This window comes from Pelophylax lessonae (assembly GCF_965119305.1).
Source record: "Pelophylax lessonae genome assembly, chromosome: 3".
Classification (NCBI taxonomy): domain Eukaryota; kingdom Metazoa; phylum Chordata; class Amphibia; order Anura; family Ranidae; genus Pelophylax; species Pelophylax lessonae.
In genome coordinates this window covers 370,140,572-370,163,051 of record NC_138770.1, presented here as the reverse complement: position 1 = coordinate 370,163,051, position 22,480 = coordinate 370,140,572, and the positions used below count along the sequence as shown (strand labels likewise).

The 22,480-nt window shown below is 42.9% G+C and overlaps 1 protein-coding gene across 1 annotated transcript in view; it reads right to left on the bottom strand.

The window, feature by feature from the left end:
• ANKRD6 (ankyrin repeat domain 6) overlaps positions 1–22,480 on the bottom strand; it is a 133,540-nt gene that overhangs the window by 8,956 nt on the left and 102,104 nt on the right. The window contains exon 14 of the mRNA XM_082249432.1: positions 4,987–5,311. Within this exon, the coding sequence (XP_082105558.1) occupies positions 4,987–5,311 (325 nt within the window). The remainder of the gene's footprint in view (positions 1–4,986; positions 5,312–22,480) is intronic.

Sequence of the window (22,480 nt, the reverse complement as noted above, 5' to 3'; positions counted from 1 at the left end):
CGAGGTCAGGAACAAGCCAAAGGTCAAAACGGGTATCAAGCAAGTAACAGGACGCAGGTTTCAGGAACACCGGAGGAGCTGCAGACAAGACAGCAACACATTGCTGCTGAGGTGTTTAAATAAGGCAGCCTGTTGCCAATTACTGCAATTAGTCTGCACTAGGTTAACCCTTTAGATGGCAGACTCATGACAGCACCTCAGTGTGCTCAGGAAGCGTTCCTAACACTCAGTTTATGATGCTCAGTTATGAATAAACAGTGTTTAGGAGCCTCTGTCTACTGTTCATTCATCTTCAGTGCAGCTGAGGCTGCAGAGACAGGGACTGGGGAATCTGTGTCCTCAGTCCTGTTCTACGTCTCAAAAGGGAGATGTTTAGACCCCTGATATCTCACCAAAGCCTCCCCCACCCCACCCCCCGTAGGGCTGAAAAAAATAAATAAATAATTGAAACAATTGGAATAAATATTTAAAGGTTAAATTGTAAAAATAATAAAAAATAAAATAAAAAACACTGACACCATCCACACACCCTCCTCAAAAAAAAAGAAAGCATTGTAAAAAGAGAAGCAAAAAATATATAAATTGTAAAAAAAAACAAAAAAAAAAAAAACTACTGACACAGTCCACGCTTCATCAGTGCCACCTATCAGTGCTGCATATTAGTGCCTCATCATCAGTGCCACCCCATCACTGCCCTTTAGTGCCGCCTCATCAGTGCCCATCAGTGCTGCATATTAGTGCCTCCTCATCAGTGCCCATCAGTGCCACCTATCAGTGCTGCATATTAGTGCCACTGTCACATGACATTTAAAAAAAAAAGTAATGGGTATCGGTGAGTACTTGAAAAAAGTATCGGTACTTGTACTCGGTCTTAAAAAAAGTGGTATTGTTGCAACCCTAAAATCCATTAATGTTAATTAAAAAACTTGATAGGCCTAAATGCCTGTATGCAATATGCAGCTTCAAGCAAGTTTTTAAGAAGCTTTTCTCCTGCCAGGAGTTCTGGCATTCAGAGGATAAAAAGCAAATGGCCTGAGTGCATGAGTGATAAAAGAGTTGGAAGCAACCTACAACTCACTGTCTACTCCATTTAAAACAAATCACATCCCTCATTTAAAGAAACAATTTGAGGACTCACAAATCCAAAAGAAAGCAAAAGTTTTTTTCATTTTGGATAGAGTAAGGGAGGGTTATAACCCCTGTCAGTTTTTTTTTGTTTTGACATCTATGTACCATTAGGGAGATTGCCTTTACTTCCTGTCCCAAAGTCAAAATAGGAAGTGAGAGGAGATCCCTGCAAATACCGTGTTTCCCCAAAAATAAGACCGAGTCTTATATTAATTTTGGCTACAAAAAACACACTAGGGCTTATTTTCAGGGGATGTCTTATTTATTTACGGTATGTACAATGACGATCTTAAAGTGGTTGTAACCCTTAAAAAAAAAAAAAAAAAAAAATATCCTGATCCTTTCAAGCATGGTGGACCACACAGTGCTTGTGCTGTGTCAAATACCTCTCTCCATGTTCTAAAAAAAAACCTGGAATAAAACAATAACATGAAAAAAAAGTTCCTGTGTCCCCCTGTCTTCTCTTCCCCTGTCAGCTTAGGAATCGGCATTATGACATTCTGTAATTCGAAAAATAAACCTTGGTTAAAGTCATTGTAAAATGATGTAATACATTTTGTAAAAATATTATATAATGTGCAGTGTGTCTCCTCCTTTATTGTGGAAACTACCTTATTTACAGCGTTGCTGGGTTGAGCACCCAGCCAAAGCTCTTCTTCCCTACTCTGAGCACTGCAGAGGGAGAGGCCACTGACGTCAGCTGGGAGGAGAAGCTCTCCAGCAGGTCACGTGAGCACCCAGCAGCGATGTAAATAAGGTATTTTCCACAATAAGGTTACAAAAGGAGACACACTGCACATTATATCTTTTTACAGAACAGATTATATATTTTTACAAGGACTTTACTAGGGCTTATTTTTGGGGTAGGGCTTATACTGCAGCCATCCCTGAAAATCACGCTAGGTCTTATTTTCGGGGTAGGGCTTATTTTTGGGGAAACAGGGTAAGGGAATTTCTTGGGGCCCCCCTAGTTCACCAGAACCATTGGAAGATTTCCCTACTATTACTTTTCTAGGGATCACCTGAAATGTGGGATTTTCTTTTACTTTTGCTTTCAATGACAATGTAAACAGGACAAATATAGATGAATCTCTTTAATGGGTAAGCAGACAGCAATAAAAATTGTCAGGGGTTCTAATCCCTCTCCACTCTATCCAAAGCTAAAAAAAAAAAAAAAAAAAAAAAAAAAAAAAAAAAATGTTGCCTTTAGTTATGAATAAAGTTAAATATAGTTTAGGGGAATAAACCTGACACTCTCCTTGCAAATTGACTTTGCAGACCAGACCCATTATTAAACCCATCTGTGGTAATATGTTGGGACTAGGAAATACCAGCGACCCAACCAAAATTCTGGCAGAGTCCCGCAAAAGGATGAGCTAACTTGCTCCAAAAATGAATCTCCACTTGGCCTGCCTCCCCTTTCTTTAGATTTAATTTTTTTTTTTATTTTTTTCATTTTTGTTAACATGTATTGTGCACTTGCAGAGTTTCCCCATGTAACTAGCTATTCTTAGGGTACGAAAAATGCACACTGGTAGTATGCACTGATTTATCGGCACTCCTCAAGATGAGCAAATGTCCATAGTCCATAATAATGTCATCCCAAATGGAAGACGGAGATGGGGAAAAAGGATGCGGTCCAAATATCTCCTGCAGCTCCTCTGACAGACTTGGGATGGATCTACACAACAGCAAAAGAGAGCAAACACAAGGCGCTGGAGTTCGTTAAAACGACAATAACACCAATTTATCAAACATAGCACACTTACATGTAAAAAAAACATATTTAACAGCTTGCGGAAACCAAGGCAGCCTGGCAGGCATCAGATGGTTTACACACACAGAGCAAGCAAGGCAAGCAGCAGTGTATGAGATGGAGACGGTTAGCGGCTGTACATGCTGCCGACTAGCCAGCCAACTCTTAGCTGTGCGAGGCGTCTCAATCTCATACATTGCTGCACATCCTGCTTGGATCCCTATGTGTGTATACCATCTGAAGCCTGCCGTTCTGCCTTGGTTTCTGCATTCTGTCAATCATGTCTTTTACATGTAAGTGTGCTATGTTGAATAAATTGGCGTTCTTGGGGTTTTTAACTAACTCTAGCACCCTGTGTTTGCTCTTTTTTTCAAGTAGCTATCCTTACACTGCCCAAATTGCCCCTCTACCCTTATCCCACGTGAATGCAGGTACATCACTGTGGGTAAGTCTAGAAGTCATAGAAGTGGCACCTTTAGCTAGTTACACCTTATTATGGACTCTGTTGTCACAATACAAACAAAGACAATCTTTTCCTAAAGCACTCCTTTCCTAAAGTACCTAAAGCACTCCCTGAGGGACAACATTGTGGGACAATATTTAATATACAAGCAAACTAATGTCCTCTGGCCACCATCGTCCACAACCCTTCTTTTCCTCCTGGACAGGACGAAACCAATAGATTCTATAACTGGACTAAAGCTGGTCTATGCCAAATATACAATCTACTTACCCCTAACAGCATCCTGAGCTTTGTAACCCTACAAAAAAACTCATAAGCCATCATCATCTAACATTTTTTAGGTATCTCCAAATCAAGACCCACATTCTCACTTCAACTTTCAATTACCCTACTCTTAACCACTTGTTTGAACATTTCTGTTTGTATGACCCTAAGTGGAAAGGGGCAAACTCTATTATCTACCCCTGTTAGGACAGCGTCCAGCCCCCTTACCATATATCAGCCACTGGGAATGGGATCTGCAGAAACAAATTGACCCAGTTGACTGAACCAAAATTTGAAACCTGTTCACTGTTCTATTACTTTGATAGCTAAAGAAGCCAATTACAAACTACTGATAAGGTGGTACATGGTCCACCGAAGGATAGCTAAATTAGTTCAAGGCCTCTTTCACCTTCTTTGAGGATGCCCTACAACCTCAAATTGTCTGACACCAATCATAAGTCATGAGCACTACAATCAATAGCCCAACGCCCCAATGCATACTAACGTTAGTTTGACGGAAAAAGTAACTTTATATTTATAACTTGCACTCGGCCTTGTAACTGGGTATTATGTTGGTTGAAACTATAAAAATATTATTGCAAGAAACCACTACTGTACTGTGCTTTTAAATATTTTTTTTTTTTTTTTTGAAACTCAAAAAACTGTATTATAAAAGTAATGTAAAAGTCTAATGTGACGACCTTACCTTTCAGTTTATTTGTAGAGAATAAAGGCCTTGCAGCACTGCTTGAATACCCTGAAGATCATTATGGAAAAAAGTCCTACAAGATTTTTTACGGACCTATCCTTCTATACTATAGTAAGGCTTAGAACATATGGAGCTACAATTGTACATACGGTACACACAAAACTTGATCCTGGAAGCTTTAATATATGTGACTACTGGGTGGTGGAGAGATTGTGGAGGATGAATCATTTTCAAAGTGCCATCTGATGTCTATGGTGAGCTTACCTGCAATCAATGCCTATGTGCACAGCAACAAAAGGGGACCACTGACTAGAGAAAAACACATTTCTAAGAGTCACTACACAGTGGCTGAACACTGATTCATTCAAAACAGCATTTGTAGTTGTAATAAAATACATTTCTTAACAAGGACATGTACTGACTATTCAATTAACTTTAACGTGCTAGAAAAACATATCTAGCACTGCAATAGGTTACAGTGAAGTTTTATATTTTGTTTGGGCCCAATTTGTTAGGCCTCCACTGTATTGTCCCAAAACTGTCTTACAGTAATCTAGGCTTTTAACTTTTTAAGATTGTTTTGAAATCAGAGCAGACATTACAGGTCCTTAATCATATGCCCCTTTAATTGCTTGCATCATCATGTGAATAATGTGGTTGACTTACATGCACACACCATGAGATCTTGAGGGGGTGGAATCTGGTGTTGTCTGTTGATTTCCTCGGATGGAAGTTCTTTGGAAAGCTCATCAGATAAACTACTCTGCCGAGTGACAAATGAGTGTTGAATGGAGGACTGTGGTGGGATGGAAGTGTCTGTGCTATTGCAGTCCCTGCTGCTTTTTGGACTCTCTGAAGGTGGCAGATCTGTTGACTCGCATGTTGAAGGAGATGATTTGGCTTTAAAAGGTCTGGAATCTCCAGAAAGCTTCAGCTCCAGGTTCTGTATTTTCAGTAAACACCAGGTTTTTAGCTCATTTACCACAGACACCTGGGGAAAACAGACAAATCAGTAACTACTAACAGTAGCAGTGACAGCCAAACTAATACAGTGCTTCAAGACCAGGGCTGAATTATGGGTTTCAGGTGGCATTTACTGTTTTTATTTTTTAATTATATAAATCTTTAAGTTGTCTTTACTCGTAGCAGTCCTTGCATCACTAAATCAACAGAAAACAGATTTCTTTTTAATAAAGCAATGTTTACAGTATGGAACATCACTTCATCCAAAATGTTGGCTCCCATGGGTATTTTATCCTGTATGTATATCTTAACGAAAACCCGTATTGAGTAAGCCTGCCATTGCTGTCCTCCTTTCTGAAAATACAAGTTCTCTGGCTGTCATGCTGATCCAATGGCTTTGATTTTGGAACACATGTAAAGACTAGAAGTACAGTACTGCTCTCTAATATTCTTGAACATTGTGCTTATTCTAGGTAAGCGTCTCAAAGTAATGAAGCCAGAGACAACCATGCAACTAGCATTTTTAAATATATTGGCAACCTCCATATTGCTTTAAGCATTCATTTTGTCACAACAGCAATACATAGATTGTTAGACCCCCATAACTATAGTATGAGTCGGTCCTTTTAATCAGTCTATACTGATTTTTCTATAACTGGAACAGCAGAGGCTAGATATCTACTTTCCAGCAAGGACAAAAAAGTGGCAAAATAAAAAACAGACAACATAAACACATTAACAGAAACATATAGAGGATTTTTCTTATTTGTATGTATAGAACAAGTCTAAAATCTTTCGTCTTTACCATAGGATGACCAAAGCAGGCCAACTCATGGTGGGCAACAAAGCCAACAGGCACACATAACCATACCTCCCAACTTTCAAACTTGAGAATGAGGGACACTTGAGGGAGGGAAAGATCTGCGGTGCACTATGCGCGCTGTGGCAAAAAGTGGGTGTGGTCGAATTTCACAGTGGGATTGGCTTAAAGGACATGGTTAAACAAAACCCAGGCTTTGGATATGTGCTGGGGGGGTGCTTTGGGAAGAGTGAGGACTTGTGCTAGAAGGTGGGGTGGAGGGGGGGTTAGATATGTGCTGGGAGGGGAGTGGACTTGTGCTAGAAGGTGGTGGGAGGCAGATATGTGAAGGGGGGCTTTTTAGGAGGGCAAATGATTTGTGCTAGAAAGTGGGGGTGGGGGATTTCAAATCCACCCCCCCCCCCTTCTAGCACAAGTCCTCTCCCCTCCAAAAGCTCCCCCCAGCACATATCCTCTTACCACCGGCCCTGCCAAATAACTCCTCCAAGTGTACATACAGTATAACAAAAAAGGGGAAGATATCCTGTGCTAAAGTGTCAATAACAGAAATCACAAACAATTATATCAACAAATGACAGCGGCACCCTACACAAAATAATACAAAGAAGACCACTAAAACAAATGTGTTACGCTGCCAAATAATAAATAATGTGAACCCATTATAAATTCTATAAAATACATATTCTAACTACCACCATAACTTTAAATTAATTTTGTACTTTTTATTTGTTTAAGTGTCATAAACAAATCAATAAATAAGTGATTTGTAAAGTTCATAAACTATAAATTTATCAGTAAATAGGTGATTGAAGAAGTTCATGAAAATTTATAGATAATCAAAGAACAACCAAGTGCAGTACTGCATGAAACCTTACACTTCACTTTATATGAATTTTGTAATTATATTTGTTCTTTATGGTGGTAGTTATATTATGTATTTTATTGAATTTATGGTGGGTTCAGATTATTTATTTGGCAGCGCAACACATACAGAAAGACACACGAACATTCTCACACACAGACCCATACAACCTCATATATACACACATATATACACAGTCACACACACAACACAACACATATATACACAGTCACACACACACACACACAACACATATATACCAGGGCTGTGGAGTCGGAGTCGAGGAGTCGGAGGAAATTGTGGGTACCTGGAGTTGGAGTCGGAAAACAATGCACCGACTCCGACTCCTACTCCTAATAAATTTAGATTGGAATTAAAAAAAAAAAAAAAGCAAGTTTAAATGTCCCAATTCACAAAAAGTTATAATTAATGACTTAGTATAAGGAAACTTATAATTGAGGAGGCCAAATGTAAAAAGGAAGAACTACAGAAAGTACTGAAAGGACGTTTTGTCTTCCTTAAAATGGATGCATGCACACGTCACAGAGTCAATTATTTTGCTATTAATGTTAGATTTGTGGATGAAAATAACAAAACAATAACACAAACTCAGATTAAAGGACACTCAGGCACATCACACCAGTGATTACCTTCAGAAGTTAGTGGAGGTTTTTCTAGAAGATTTTGAAATTACAAAGGAACAGATTTTATGTGTTGTGACAGATAACGTTTCTAACATGTTGAGCACAATTGAGAAGATGAACGCAGATGAAGAAGGTAACAAACAGATATTAGAGTTAGAGGAAGACAGCTCTGCAAGTATTGGAGAAAGTTTAGAAACTGAAGAGAATGCTGACATTTTTTTAGACAACTTTGTTGAAGAAGCATTGAAGCTTGATACTATTCATCATATGCGATGTGCTGTTCATACACTGCAACTTGCCATAAGAGATGGATTAAAAGATCGGCATGCAGCTACACTAATTGGCAAATTACGGCAAGTAACTGTTGCAGCCAGGGCCCCGAAAACAGATGCAATTTTGAAAAGACGTGCAGGAAAAGGAGCCATTTTGGATCAAACAACTTACTGGGGGAAGCACTTATTTAATGGTGAAGTATTTGCTTGAACTTAAAGACTTCGTAGAAGAAATGGACAATGAAAATCTTGCATTAACTGAAAGCCAGTGGACACAAACAAATAAGCTGGAGAACCTTCTTTCTTACCCCTTCACTGTCAACAAGAGGTTGCAATGTGACGATCTAACCCCAGGTAAATTCCTCTTGGAATGGAAGAGCCTGTTATATCGCCTGAACAAAAATGGAGGGTTAATAGCTGAGGGCATTGCATCTTCAATGATGAAAAGAGAGAGTCTCTTGCTGGAAAATGAAATCTTGTTAGCGGCTATTTATGTCGACCCAATGAGCCGACTTTTGTTGAAGAGTGAACAGACTGCTACTGAGAAAAAGGCCCTCTATGATGTAGCAGTTCGCATGAAGGGATTACGACCTGAAATACCTCCACATGATGAAGTTCTTTTAAGCAATAGTGGTAGCTCAGGATCATCTTCTTTGAAGAATTAGACTTTGATTCCTTCCTAGACAAAATGGAAGTTGCTAAAGGAAAGCAACGTCGCATAAGCGTTACAGAACCAGTAAATGTCCAAATAAAAAAATTCCAACAGGAGTTTTATAAAGCAATAAAAGAAGTTGAAAAGTATGATCGCTCATCAAAACTTACTGTTGAAGAAGCCATCCTTGTTTATCCAGAGATCATTAGTGATGTAGCCAGAATAGTTACTGCAATGCCACCCACCCAAGTCAGTGTCGAAAGATTAATACATATTAATACAGTGGAGACGGGGAGTCGGAGTCAGAAGTACAAAAAACTGAGGAGTCGGAAAATTTATCTACTGACTCCACAGCCCTGATATATACACAGTCACACACACACACACACACACACACACACACACACACACACACACACACACACATATACACAGTCACACACACACACAACACATATATACACAGTCACACACACATACACACACACACACACAAATAAATATATATATATATATATATATATATATATATATATACACACACACACACAACACATATACACAGTCACACACACACACAACACATATATACACAGTCACACACACACAATACATATATACACAGTCACACACACACACACAATACATATATACACAGTCACACACACACAACACATATATACACAGTCACACACACACAACACATATATACACAGTCTCACACACACATACATACATACACACACACACACACATATATACACAGATACATACACACACACACACACACACACATATATACACAGATACATACACACACACACACACACACATATATATATATATATATACACAGTCACACACACAACGAAAGTATTCAGCCCCCTTGAACTTTGCAACCTTTCGCCACATTTCAGGCTTCAAACAAAGATATAAAACTGTATTTTTTTGTGAAGAATCAACAACAAGTGGGACACAATCATGAAGTGGAACGAAATTTATTGTATATTTCAAACTTTGTTAACAAATAAAAAACTGAAAAATTGGGCGTGCAAAACTATTCAGACCCTTTACTTTCAGTGCAGCAAACTCTCTCCAGAAGTTCAGTGAGGATCTCTGAATGATCCAATGTTGACCTAAATGACTAATGATGATAAATAGAATCCACCTGTGTGTAATCAAGTCTCCGTATAAATGCACCTGCACTGTGATAGTCTCAGAGGTCTGTTTAAAGCGCAGAGAGCATCATGAAGAACAAGGAACACCAGGCAGGTCCGAGATACTGTTGTGGAGAAGTTTAAAGCCGGATTTGGATACAAAAAGATTTCCCAAGCTTTAAACATCCCAAGGAAGCACTGTGCAAGCGATAATATTGAAATGGAAGGAGTATCAGACCACTGCAAATCTAAGAAGACCTGGCAGTCCCTCTAAACTTTCAGCTCATACAAGGAGAAGACTAATCAGAGATGCAGGCAAGAGGCCCATAATCACTCTGGATGAACTGCAGAGATCTACAGCTGAGGTGGGAGACTCTGTCCATAGGACAACAATCAGTCATATACTGCACAAATCTGGCCATTATGAAATAGTGGCAAGAAGAAAGCCATTTCTTAAAGATATCCATAAAAAGTGTTGTTTAAAGTTTGCCACAAGCCACCTGGGATACACACCAAACATGTGGAAGAAGGTGCTCTGGTCAGATGAAACCAAAATCGAACTTTTTGGCAACAATGCAAAACGTTATGTTTGGTGTAAAAGCAACACAGCTCATCACCTTGAACACACCATCCCCACTGTCAAACATGGTGGTGGCAGCATCATGGTTTGGGCCTGCTTTTCTTCAGCAGGGACAGGGAAGATGGTTAAAATTGATGGGAAGATGGATGGAGCCAAATACAGGACCATTCTGGAAGAAAACCTGATGGAGTCTGCAAAAGACCTCAGACTGGGACGGAGATTTGTCTTCCAACAAGACAATGATCAAAAAAAAGCAAAATCTACAATGGAATGGTTCACAAATAAACATATCCAGGTGTTAGAATGGCCAAGTCAAAGTCCAGACCTGAATCCAATCGAGAATCTGTGGAAAGAACTGAAAACTGCTGTTCACAAACGCTCTCTATCCAACCTCACTGAGCTTGAGCTGTTTTGCAAGGAGGAATGGGCAAAAATTTCAGTCTCTCGGTGTGCAAAACTGATAGAGACATACCCCAAGCGACTTACAGCTGTAATCGCAGCAAAAGGTGGCGCTACAAAGTATTAACTTAACCACTTGCCGACCGCCGCACGACTATCTACGTCGGCGGTCAGCCCCTCACAGGCAAACTAACGTAGGGCTACGTTGCTTGCTTGTGAGGGTCTAGGGAGCGAGCGCGCGCTGCCGGAGGCGCGCTCCCGCTCCTGTGTGGTCACGGACCCCCCCCGCGTGTGTGACCAGCGGACCCGATGTCCGCCGGCCACTCGGCGATCGGCGGGGGAGAGGGAGAATGTCAGGCAGCTTGTGTAAACAAGCCACCTGTCATTCTCCTCGCTGTAAAGACACTGATCACATGGATCTATTATGTAGATCCGTTGATCAGTGTCCTTACAGCTCAAGCAACAGCCAATCACAGTAGAAAGCACGCCCCTAGGGACACACACAGCCCCTCCCTCCCAAATAAAGTTAACCCCTTCACTACCAGTGTATTTTTACAGTAACAGTGCATATATATAGCACTGATTACTGTAGAAATGTCACTGGTAACCCCAAAAGTGTCAAAAATGTCAGTCAAGGGTCCGATCTGTCCGCCGCAATGTCGCAGTACCGCAAAAAAAAAAATCGCAGATCGCCGCCATTACGCGTTAAAAAAAAAAAACAACAAAAATGACAAAAATCTTTCCCTTTGTTAGTAAACGCGATAACTTTTGCGCAAACCAATCAAAATACGCTTTTTGCGATTTTTTTTACCAAACATAGGTAGCATAAAACAAATTGGCCGAAAATGTTAAAAAATTTTGATTTTTACATTTTTTTTGGGGGAATTTCATATAAAAAAATGTGAAAAATATTGCTATTTTTGCAAAATTGACGCTCTTTTTTTGTTTATAGCGCGTGATCAAAAAATCGCACAGGTGATCAAATACCACCAAAAGAAAGCTCTGTTTGTGGGAAAAAAAGGACGCCAAATTCGTTTAGGTACAGCGTCGCACGACCGCGCAATTGTCCGTTAAAGTCACGCAGTGCCGAATCGCAAAATACCCCCTGGTCGGAATGGGGGTAAAATCTTCCGGGGCTTAAGTGGTTAAGGGGGCTGAATAATTTTGCACGCCCAATTTTTCAGTTTTTTATTTGTTAACAAAGTTTGAAATATCCAATAAATTTCGTTCCACTTCATGATTGTGTCCCACTTGTTGTTGATTCTTCACAAAAAATTACAGTTTTATATCTTTATGTTTGAAGCCTGAAATGTGGCAAAAGGTCGCCGAATACTTTCGCAAGGCACTGTATATACACAGTCACACACACACACACAACACATATATACACAGTCACACACACACACACAACACATATATACACAGTCACACACACAACACATATATACACAGTCCCACATTTACCTGAGGAGATCACACAGGGCTGGAGCCAAGACACCTCTGGGAAAGCTCAGTCTTTAACAGACACATTCAGACATGCTGTGTAGCCTCAGCAGGCGTCTCTTCTCGCTGGGTGCTTTTAAAACCTGAAAGTGCCTATGAAAGCTTGAAAATAACTTAGCAGCTAGTCCCCTTACCAGACGAGAGATGCAGTGCTGCAGGAAGTGGGAGCCGATGTTCTATAGAACACTGACGCCTAAGTTGGGGGTGGAGCTGGGCAGGGGGTGGAGCTGATCCTGAAGCAGCTTACACATTGGTAGTTTCTCTCCAGTATGGGCACCTGCACAACACGTCATTAGTTGCTAGGACGCCAGCGGTCCTAGCAACTAATGACTGAAAGGAAAAGAAAAGTGGATGGGGGTTGGGGAGAGGAGCAGAGGGCACAGGCATGCTGGAATCTTCAGTGGGCACAGTCAGTGTGAGAGAAGATATTACCTGAGCATACTTCCATTGAGTGGAGCCCACTGCTACTCCGGGACATCAGCCCACATCAGCGGGACTGCGGGACTTACTTGAAATATCGGGACAGTCCCGTGGAATCCGGGACAGTTGGGAGGTATGCATAATAAATGAGTCAAGAAGGGCTTGACAGAACTCAGACAGCATCCTGCAGCACCTTATGCCCAAAACTGGCATCAGAAGAGGCCTGATCCTCCACCTGGTAAAACTTAAAAATAAGAAACGAAGATCAGGAAGAAGCCTTGAAAATCTGGGAAAAAGATGCTTGACGTTGAAAAGGCCATGAAGCACTAACAGATCTGGTAATGTGTGCCTTAACAGGAAAGGGAGGAACACTTTCTTTGGCTAATCAAACTAGCAAGGTGGAGTGAGATGATCTACAAGAACAAAGTGAAAATCCGACTGTCTAAAAGGCTTTAGGCCTTTGGACTTTACCCTTGTGTAACACTATGGCTTTTTTTGGCCGCACTTCTCATATGGGTCACAGAAGTGCATTTAGTTCTACACTCCTGTGACCCAGATTAAGCCATCAGCCGGCTAAACCCAGCTGTTGGCTGATGTGGCAGAGCCAGTCCAGGGGATTTTAACCACTTCAGCCCTGCCCACCGTACATATACTGCGGCACTCAGCCGCTTACAGGCAAAGCGACGTACCACTACGTCGCTCGCTCTCGCCCATCCCAGGCCCCGCTGATGATCTGATTGGGTTCAGAACCGATCAGTCATCAGGTCCAGGCCAATGATTTTTGGCCTGGACCTGTTGATCGGTCCTGCCCAATCAGATACTGTCTGTGCCTGTGTAATGTAAACACAGGCACAGAAAAGACCCGCTCTCTCCTCCCCAAATCCTTTTTGGATTCATCCAGAGGAGCGAGCAGATCTTAACTGTGAGTACTGCACCAAGCACCCACACAAACATGTAGATAGGCACATTTAACCCCCAATCACCCCCCAGTTAACCCCTACACCCCCTGTCACAACACACACTGTATACAGTATACATCAAAAATGGAAATTCCCCTTGGGGTGGGACTTTTAAGGCACGAAAATAGATACAAAAAAATATAATAGTAGTTTTATTGAAAAATAATAATAACATATACAAATACAAATGTAAATGGTTAAAAACAATTGGCAAGCTTGGTGTAATTCATACAGTCAATGGACAGAAAGATACCGCTCTTATTGAGGTAAGTGCCCAACGCGTTTCAAAGATATAAGTCACAACTCCTTCTTCAGGGGCAACCTTAAAACAGCGGTCTGTAAATGATCAACCATATGGGTAATTAATATATGGAAAATATTTACAAATATAGGGTTTGTACAGAAAATCATATAATACTGTATTAGACATTTAATGCAGATTAAAGTCATCCAAATGAAATGTCCATATGTCAAAAAAGATACAAAGACAAAAGAACACTTACAGAATCTGCCGTGTAACTGTTTAGAATATATGCCTGCCAATGAAGTTAAAAACAGATGGCTGGGTGGGTCTCATCGCTGCATTTGAGTGCTTCTTTGGGGAGAGTAGATAATTTAAGAGATAGAGATATTTATAAGAACATCCTCCAGTTATGTGCGCCCATTAGCTGGGAAGCTGACTGGGGACAACTGAAATCCAAAAAACAAGGGAAATCTGCCAGATGAGGAAGATGAGCACACCAATTGTACTGTATACAGTATATAGCATTTTCCTATATAGCTGTATTAGTATGACTTATGACCGCTTGCGGCCATTCCTTTTAGGCTTAGGATACCCGCCACCCCCCAATAAAGATTTAACCCCCCGATCCCCCCCAGTTAACCCCTTCCCCCTTGTCACATTGCACACTAATATACAGGTAATATAATGGTTTACTGTATTTTTGTATTAGTGTGATTGTGACTTGAGTTAGCGCTAGCGAGTTAGTTTCTGTCCCAAGTAGGTTTAGGGTCCCCGCCACCCCCCAATAAAGATTTAACCCCCTGATCCCCCCCGATCACCCCCAGTTAACCCCTTCATTGCCCTGCCACACTGTCACTTTTATAGTGTACAGTTTTTTTTCTGATTACTATTATTAGTGTCACAGGTGACATTAGTTAGTGTTAGCATCAGTCTAGGATAGCGCAGATCCCCGGCGCATAGTTAGAAATCTTAGTTAACCCCTTGATAACCACACACACACACACATAAACCTCCATTACTAGTATAGTGTTTGAACAGATCAATATCTGATCAGAACTATACTAGCGTCCCCAATAGTTTAGGGTTCCCAAAACGCGGTGTTTGCACGATCAGCACTGATTTCTGCCAGCACCTGCGTTTAGCCCCTCTACCCAGCCCACCCCACCCCACCAAGGCAAGTGCAGTAATCAATAGATTATTGTCACTTCCAAAAAACACAACACACAAAACCGCTGTGTTAGCAGAGTCAGGCCTGATGCCTGCTAGCACTAGCAGTTTTTTTTTGGTAGCGATTGAAATAGTCCTTGACAACAGGTGCTTTTTTACCTGTGATTCACACTACTGTACCTGTAAATTTCGTTTCTAAAATGACCAAACAGTGGTACAGTAGTGCAGAGGCCTACAGTATACTGACCATGTCAGATGAGAGCGATGGGGAAGCCTCACTGGCAGAATCCGGGTCAGTATACGAACCTGAAGAGAGCAATGGCTCCCTGACAGACAGAGCTCCGACGATGGATGGGTCCCTGTTAGGACCAGGCGTACCCGACCCCATTCTGGAGTTGCTGAGGTGCAGAGATCGCAGTGTGCTCGTATGGAGCAGAGTGTCGGTACTAGTGCCGCTCAGCCTTCTGGTGATCTAGCAAGCACCAGCGGCCTAGTACCCCCTGGACTCAGAACAACCAGCACTGCAGTATCACTTGGTGACGTGGCGAGTCCCATAAGTGCAGTTGAAGCTGGTGCGGTGGCTAGCACATGTAGTGGCCCGCAGCCGCCGCGTATTCGAAGACAGGCCCATAGAGCCCATAGTGCCCTCCCTGATGCGCTGGCATATCCTGATTGGCAGCCCACTGATACTACAGCGCCCGTACTTCCCTCATTCACTGCCCAACCTGGAATCCACGTGGAAACAGCCAATTTTACTCCCCTGAATTTTTATGAGCTGTTTTTCACAGAAGATCTTTTCAGATCTATTATGGACCAAACTAATTTATACGCTGGTCAATTCATCGCCGCCAACCCAAATTCGCCCCTTGCCAGACAATTCGGCTGGAAACCTGTAACGGTTTCCGAATTTAAAATTTTTCTGGGCCTTTCCCTCAACATGGGCATAACCAAAAAGTGTGAGTTGCAGTTATATTGGTCCACTAGTCCAATTCACCATATGAGATACGAGCAAATTCTGCGGTTTATGCATTTCAACGACAATGAAATCTGTCGTCCTCGGGGAGACCCTGAATATGACCGGCTCCACAAATTTTGGCCCCTCGTAAACCATTTCAATCAACCAATCAACCACATGTGTGAGACTTTTTGGGAGCCTAGCTGTGTACGGGACCCGAAAACCAATCACCGCCTTCAGGTTTTCTAATGGCGTAAATTGTGCATTTTACTTGCGCACTACCTGTCACAGTTTCAGAGGCCCTGAAATTTCCTGTACGCGGCTAGACAGCCAAAAAGTCTCACACATGGGGTATCCCTGTGCTCAGGAGAAGCAGCAGAATGTATTTTGGGGTGTCATTTCACATATACCCATGGCATGTGTGAGCAATATATCATTTAGTGATAACTTTGTGTAAAAAAACAAAAAAAAAATAATAATTTTCCCGGAACTTGTGGCAAAATAAAAAAATATTCCATGGACTCACCATGCCTCTCAGCAAATAGCTTGGAGTGTCTACTTAGCACACCCCCCCCCCCCCCAAATGACCCCATTTTGCAAAGTAGACACTCCAAGCTATTTGCTGAGAGGCATGGTGAGTCCATGGAATATTTTCTATTTTGCCACAAGTTTTGGGAAAATTCAATTTTTTTTAACACAAAGTTGTCACTAAAAGATAAATTGCTCACACATGCCATGGGTATATGTGGAATGACACCCCAAAATACATTCTGCTACTTCTCCTGAGTACAGGGATACCACATGTGAGACTTTTCGGGAGCCTAGCTGTGTTGTACGGGACCCTGAAAACCAATTACCACCTTCAGGTTTTCTAATGGCGTAAATTGTGAATTTCACCTCCGCACTACTTGTCAGTTTCAGAGGCCCTGAAATTTCAAGATAGCACAAACCCCAACCCCCCCCCCCCCCCCCAAATGACCCCATTTTGCAATCTTGATATTTCAGGGCCTCTGAAACTGACAAGTAGTGCGGAGGTGAAATTCACAATTTACGCCATTAGAAAACCTGAAGGTGGTGATTGGTTTTCGGGGTCCCGTACACAGCTAGGCTCCCGAAAAGTCTCACATGTGGTATCCCTGTACTCAGGAGAAGTAGCAGAATGTATTTTGTGGTGTCATTCCACATATACCCATGGCATGTGTGAGCAATTTATCTTTTAGTGACAACTTTATTTAAAAAAAAAAAAAAAAAATTGAATTTTCCTAAAACTTGTGGCAAAATAGAAAATATTCCATGGACTCACCATGCCTCTCAGCAAACAGCTTGGGGTGTCTACTTTTCAAAATGGGGTCATTTGGGGGGGGTTTTGTGGTATCTTGACATTTCAGGGCCTCCTATACCGTGATAGGTAGTGAGAAAATGCAATGAAAAATGTACGCCCTTTGAAATTCTGGAGGTGGTGATTGGTTTTCGGGGTCCCGTACACAGCTAGGCTCCCATAGCTAGGCTCTTGCAGAGCGGAGAGGGAGGTGTCGCAGCCCCCGCTGCCCTCTATGGGGGATCGGATGAGAGCGGACCGCCTGTCCGCTCTCATCAGATCCGATCTGATCACTGAACGGATGGAAAAATAGGGTTTCCATCCGTCCAGATTTCACGGACAGGATCGGATACGGATGGCAGGGGGTGTCAGCGGAGGTGTCTCCACTGACATCCGCTGCCCCATAGAGCTGCATGGAGGGTCCGATCAGATCTGCCTAAAAAACTGACAGGCGGATCTGATCGGATCGCCCGTGTGAAAGGGCCCATAATGTTTACCAATTGGGGGTCATTGATTCACTGATCATTTGCTACTTTTTTACTGCTGGGCATTTGCCAGCTGCATGACACCAATGATCTTTTTAGCTATTTGTAAAGGCAGCATGCTGACCACAGCTGTGGGGGGGGGTGTCAATCTTCCTACTAACCACCAATGTAAGAATTTTTCCCACTGAACAATAATGAAATGGTTTTAACAAGGTGTCCCGGATACCTGAAACTTATTTCATGGGTTCTTTAGGAGTAAAAGGAATGAGAGGCTGGTTTTAATGTTTACACTTTGAAATGTGTTTTCACATATTCCTATGAACAATCCACTATAAGGAGCTGCTGTCTAAAAATTTCAATTTGGAGAATGCACTTCAGAGACTGGAACAAGGAAGTTCAACTCACAGAAGAGCCCTGGCTGTCAGATTGGAAGGAGGGTATTAGGAGAGATCCATTCTGTGTGAATATTGTTATCAAAATTGCTATAAAAATTTGAAGAAACACTGCTAAACAAATTCATAATCTGTTAGTAGATCTAAGTATTATACATATGTATATTTGGGAATGAGGTGGGGAAAAGGGAGGAGCTAACAGCAGTGCACAGAGTATACTGAGCCAACATGGAAACAATGGTATACTGGTAACCATGGCCAAATACAAAGCCTGCAATGATGATGTGGCTTGATAGAATTAAATTATAAAGTAATGCGGTCCTCTAAACAAACAGTGCTGATTTGACAATAAAAAAGGCAAGAAAAATTGATTTTTACTTCCTTATCTTGGAGCATAGTACAGGACACAGGCAAAATATTGATAGACTCTGGTTATAGGGTGGTACCTTCAAGTGACTGAACACTGGCAACGAATTTGAGACTAGGAGGCTGCGTTACAAAGCTGAACAACAGAGGCTTGATGTCTAAATGCCCAGGAAACTCACACCTATCTGGTGTGAGCACATAGGAGTGCTGGAGTTTTTTCCCCTTGTAAGCTCATGAGACGAGTATACTTATCTATCTAATTAAGGTAGGTTTTGAAGCAGGATGTTCCTGGCAAGGTCCTGATGGAAGAGCGAATAGGAAGTCCATCTTCCAGATAGAACCTTTTGAGGTACATTCTATTGGCTCTGATTACATCTAGGAAGTGAGGAGCAATTCCCTTTACTACTTGAGAGAAAGGCACAAAGATGGAAGGGCAGTGTTATTATTGAGAATTTAGGTGGAAGACTTTATACCACCTTACAAAAAAAAAAAAAATATCGCTTTCGGCGTAAGCCTACCTTGTCCTTGTAAAGGATGAGGAATGGCTCCTTACGAGAAAAAGCCACTAGCTCAGAGCTACGTCTGAAAGATGTATTAGCAACGTTACTTTGCAGGAGAGATCATCTAAGGGGATTTGCCTGTAAGGGGAAGTGCCTGTGTTTACACTAGGCAAAGAAGAATTTCAAGGTACCATAGAAGATTTTTCTGGAAGTGGCTTTTCTTCCTTTGCAGAGGCAGATGACAGACTCACAGACCTGTCTGTCTTTTAAGACCTGAGCTTCATCAGCCACTACCATTAAAGGTAGAGACTGAGAAGCTGGATGGAATAGAGGCCTTGAGATAGCAGGTCTCGTCTGTTGGGAAGATGAGAGGTACAGATTAGCCTAAATGAGTCTACGGAATTATCAGAGCATCCAATGTTAATGACAGAGGATGTTGGTCCTGGCTACAAACCGAGGCAATTTGGTGTTGAATCTGGAAGCTAGGATGTCAGTGTCCGGAGTCCAACATCGATATAGTCCACAGTAGGGATAGACCGATATGGTTTTTTTCAGGGCTGATACCGATATTTTGGTCACAACATATCGGTATGTTGTACATTTAATCGGTATCGATATTTTATACATTTAAAGTTTTGAAAAATAAAGACACTTTTTAACACAAATCTGGTACTTAACATGTTAATTTTTGTTTAATGCTTAATGGCTGGCTGGCACCCTGTGGTGGGTGGCTGGCTTGCTGGCACCCTGTGGTGGGTGGCTGGCTTGCTGGCACCCTGTGGTGGATGGCTGGCACCCTGTGGTGGGTGGCTGGCTGGCACCCTGTGGTGGGTGGCTGGCTGGCACCCTGTGGTGGGTGGCTGGCACCCTGTGGTGGGTGGCTGGCTGGCACCCTGTGGTAGGTGGCTGGCTGGCACCCTGTGGTAGGTGGCTGGCTGGCATAGGGGCTGTGGGTGGCTGACTGGTACAGGGCCTGTGGGTGGCAGGCACAGGGCCTGTGGGTGGCTGGCTGGTACAGGGCCTGTGGGTGGCTTGCTGTCTGGCACCCTGTCTGTGGGTGGCTGTCTGTCTGGCACCCCGTGGTGGGTGGCTGTCTGTCTGGCACCCCGTGGTGGGTGGGTGGCTGGCTGGCTGGCATCCTGTGGTGGGTGGGTGGGTGGCTGGCTGGCATCCTGTGGTGGGTGGGTGGCTGGCACAGGGGCTGTGCATGGCTGGCTGGTACAGGGCCTGTGGGTGGCTGGCTGGTACAGGGCCAGTGGGTGGCTGACTGGCTCGCTGGTACAGTGCCTGTGGCTGGCTGGTACAGGGCCTGTGGATGTGGGTGGCTGGCTGGCACCGGGCTGCTGTAGGTGGGTGTATGGCTGTGATACACTCCTGCGAGACTAGTCCCAGTTCCAGACGAGGCTGTCCAAGGCGAGGGAGGCGGTCAAAGAAGGCAGAATGATGTCACAAAAATATTTGCAATATCAGCCAGTTCCGGGGCCGATACCGATATATCGGGGAAAGTGCATATCGGCCGTCGATATATTGGCCTTGCCGATAATCGGTCTATCCCTAGTCCACAGCCATGGCATTGTCTGATTACAACTTGATTAGGTGTCCCTGCAGAAGGGGTTCCATCCTGCACTCAAGGATGTTGATAGGGAGTTTGGCTTCCTCTGGTGACCATGTTCATTGAACCATGAGGGATTGGGACTTTTGCTTTGGCTGTATCTAGAATCAGGCCGAGGTATTCTGGGCGAAGAGAAGATTAGTGAGCAGATTTTTGTAAACGAATCACCCAACCCAAAGCCTGGAGTATTTGAATTGTCTTGTGGATGTTTGCAGACAGCTGGAGGGGAGATGAGTCCTTCAGAAGCCCTTCTGGATGCCCTGAAATCTGATAAGGGGCAGAAGATGTGCAAGCACCTTTGTGAATACTCTGGGAACAGAGGAGAGACTGAATGGCAATGATGCAACAAATGAAAATGATTGTCTCCTATTGCAAAGCATAGAAATTGCTGATGAGGAGGATATATGGGGATATGACGCAAGGCAAGGGCGTAACTACAGGGGTTGCAATCGCAACCGGGCCCCATGCTCCAGGGGGCCTGTGCAGCTCCCCTGTACACCTGGATAGGAGGGGCGGCAGGGGCAGCATATAGAGAAATCACTGTCCTCCTTTTTCCTCCTGTAGCTGCAGGCCCCAAGATGGAAGGAAAGGGGCCCACTGCAGAATTTGTGAAAGGGTCCCGCTGCGGAACTGTAATAAAGGGCCCTGCAACGTGAGTAAAGGACCCCAGGATCTGTGGGAAGAGCCCCAGGCTGGAAGAGAAGGGCCCCCCGGCCAGGGGTCCGAGGGGCCCTTCATGGTTTCTTGCACCGGGGCCCTGAAGGTTCTAGTTACGCCTCTGACGCAAGGTATCTTGGATGTCCATGGATGCAAAGTATTCCTCTTGTCTCAGAGAGCCAATCACTGACCTTGCAGATTCCGTGCAAAATTTTGAAATTTGAAGTTATTTGTTTAGTGATTATGTCCAAGATAGGATGAATACACCCATTGGGTTTGGGTACCATGAAAAGGATTGATTAGAAACCTTTAAATCTTTCCTCAAGAGTTACTGTAACTACTTCTCCCCAGGACAAGAGATGGTTTTGAGCATTCCGCAAATTTGACTGTCCTTGGGCAGACTTTGGTTGGTTTAAAAGAAGAAAGTGGTGAGCGGGTAGAGTTTTGAACTCTATTTTGAACCCTTTTAAAATCAATTGAATCCACAGGTCTGGGACAATTGTGAACCAGAAATAGCCAAACTGTAGCAAATGTCCCCCCACTCCTTCATTGGGAAGAGTGCTTTGGAGATGACTTGGTTTTGTGGGCCAAGTCTTATGCCAAAAGGAAGGCTGAACATGGGCCTGGTAAGGAAGCCTGGTAAGAGGGCTGAGGTGCTCTGCATTTTTAGGTAGTAGAGGCGCCTAAGAAAGGGATTTTGTAACTTTCCATTATGGTGGAAGAACCTTTCCTTCTATTAAATCTTTAATGAATTAATCAAGTGTCTCACCAAATAAGCGTCTTCCTTTAAAGGTAATCTTCTGCAGACAGCTTTAGCCTGCAAGAGCAAAGAAAAAGTAACTGCTGTAACTGTTCAGTTAAAATATGGCCCTGGAAGACAGAGCCATGTTGGTTGTTTATCGTCCTGGTCCAGTTAGCTGTGGTTTAAAAGACAGAAATTACAGCAATAGATGGTTGCAGAGCTGGGCTTGCGAGAGTAAAGCATGATATATTGCAAAATGCGTTTGCAGTGTCATTTGTCCCAATACATGTTCTACAATACCTGATTGATCCTGCCTGTTCCTGTGTTCCCCTATACTGACTACGCTAATCATGGCTGCTGATCCATGATAGCGTGGTCAGATTTTGTGCCTTTGTCACCCTGCTGTGCGTCTGTCTCTGCATCCACCCCTCTCCCTCTCTCCCTGCCATTTCTGTAGTCTGTGCTCTCAGGCAATCTCCTCTCCTCTCTGC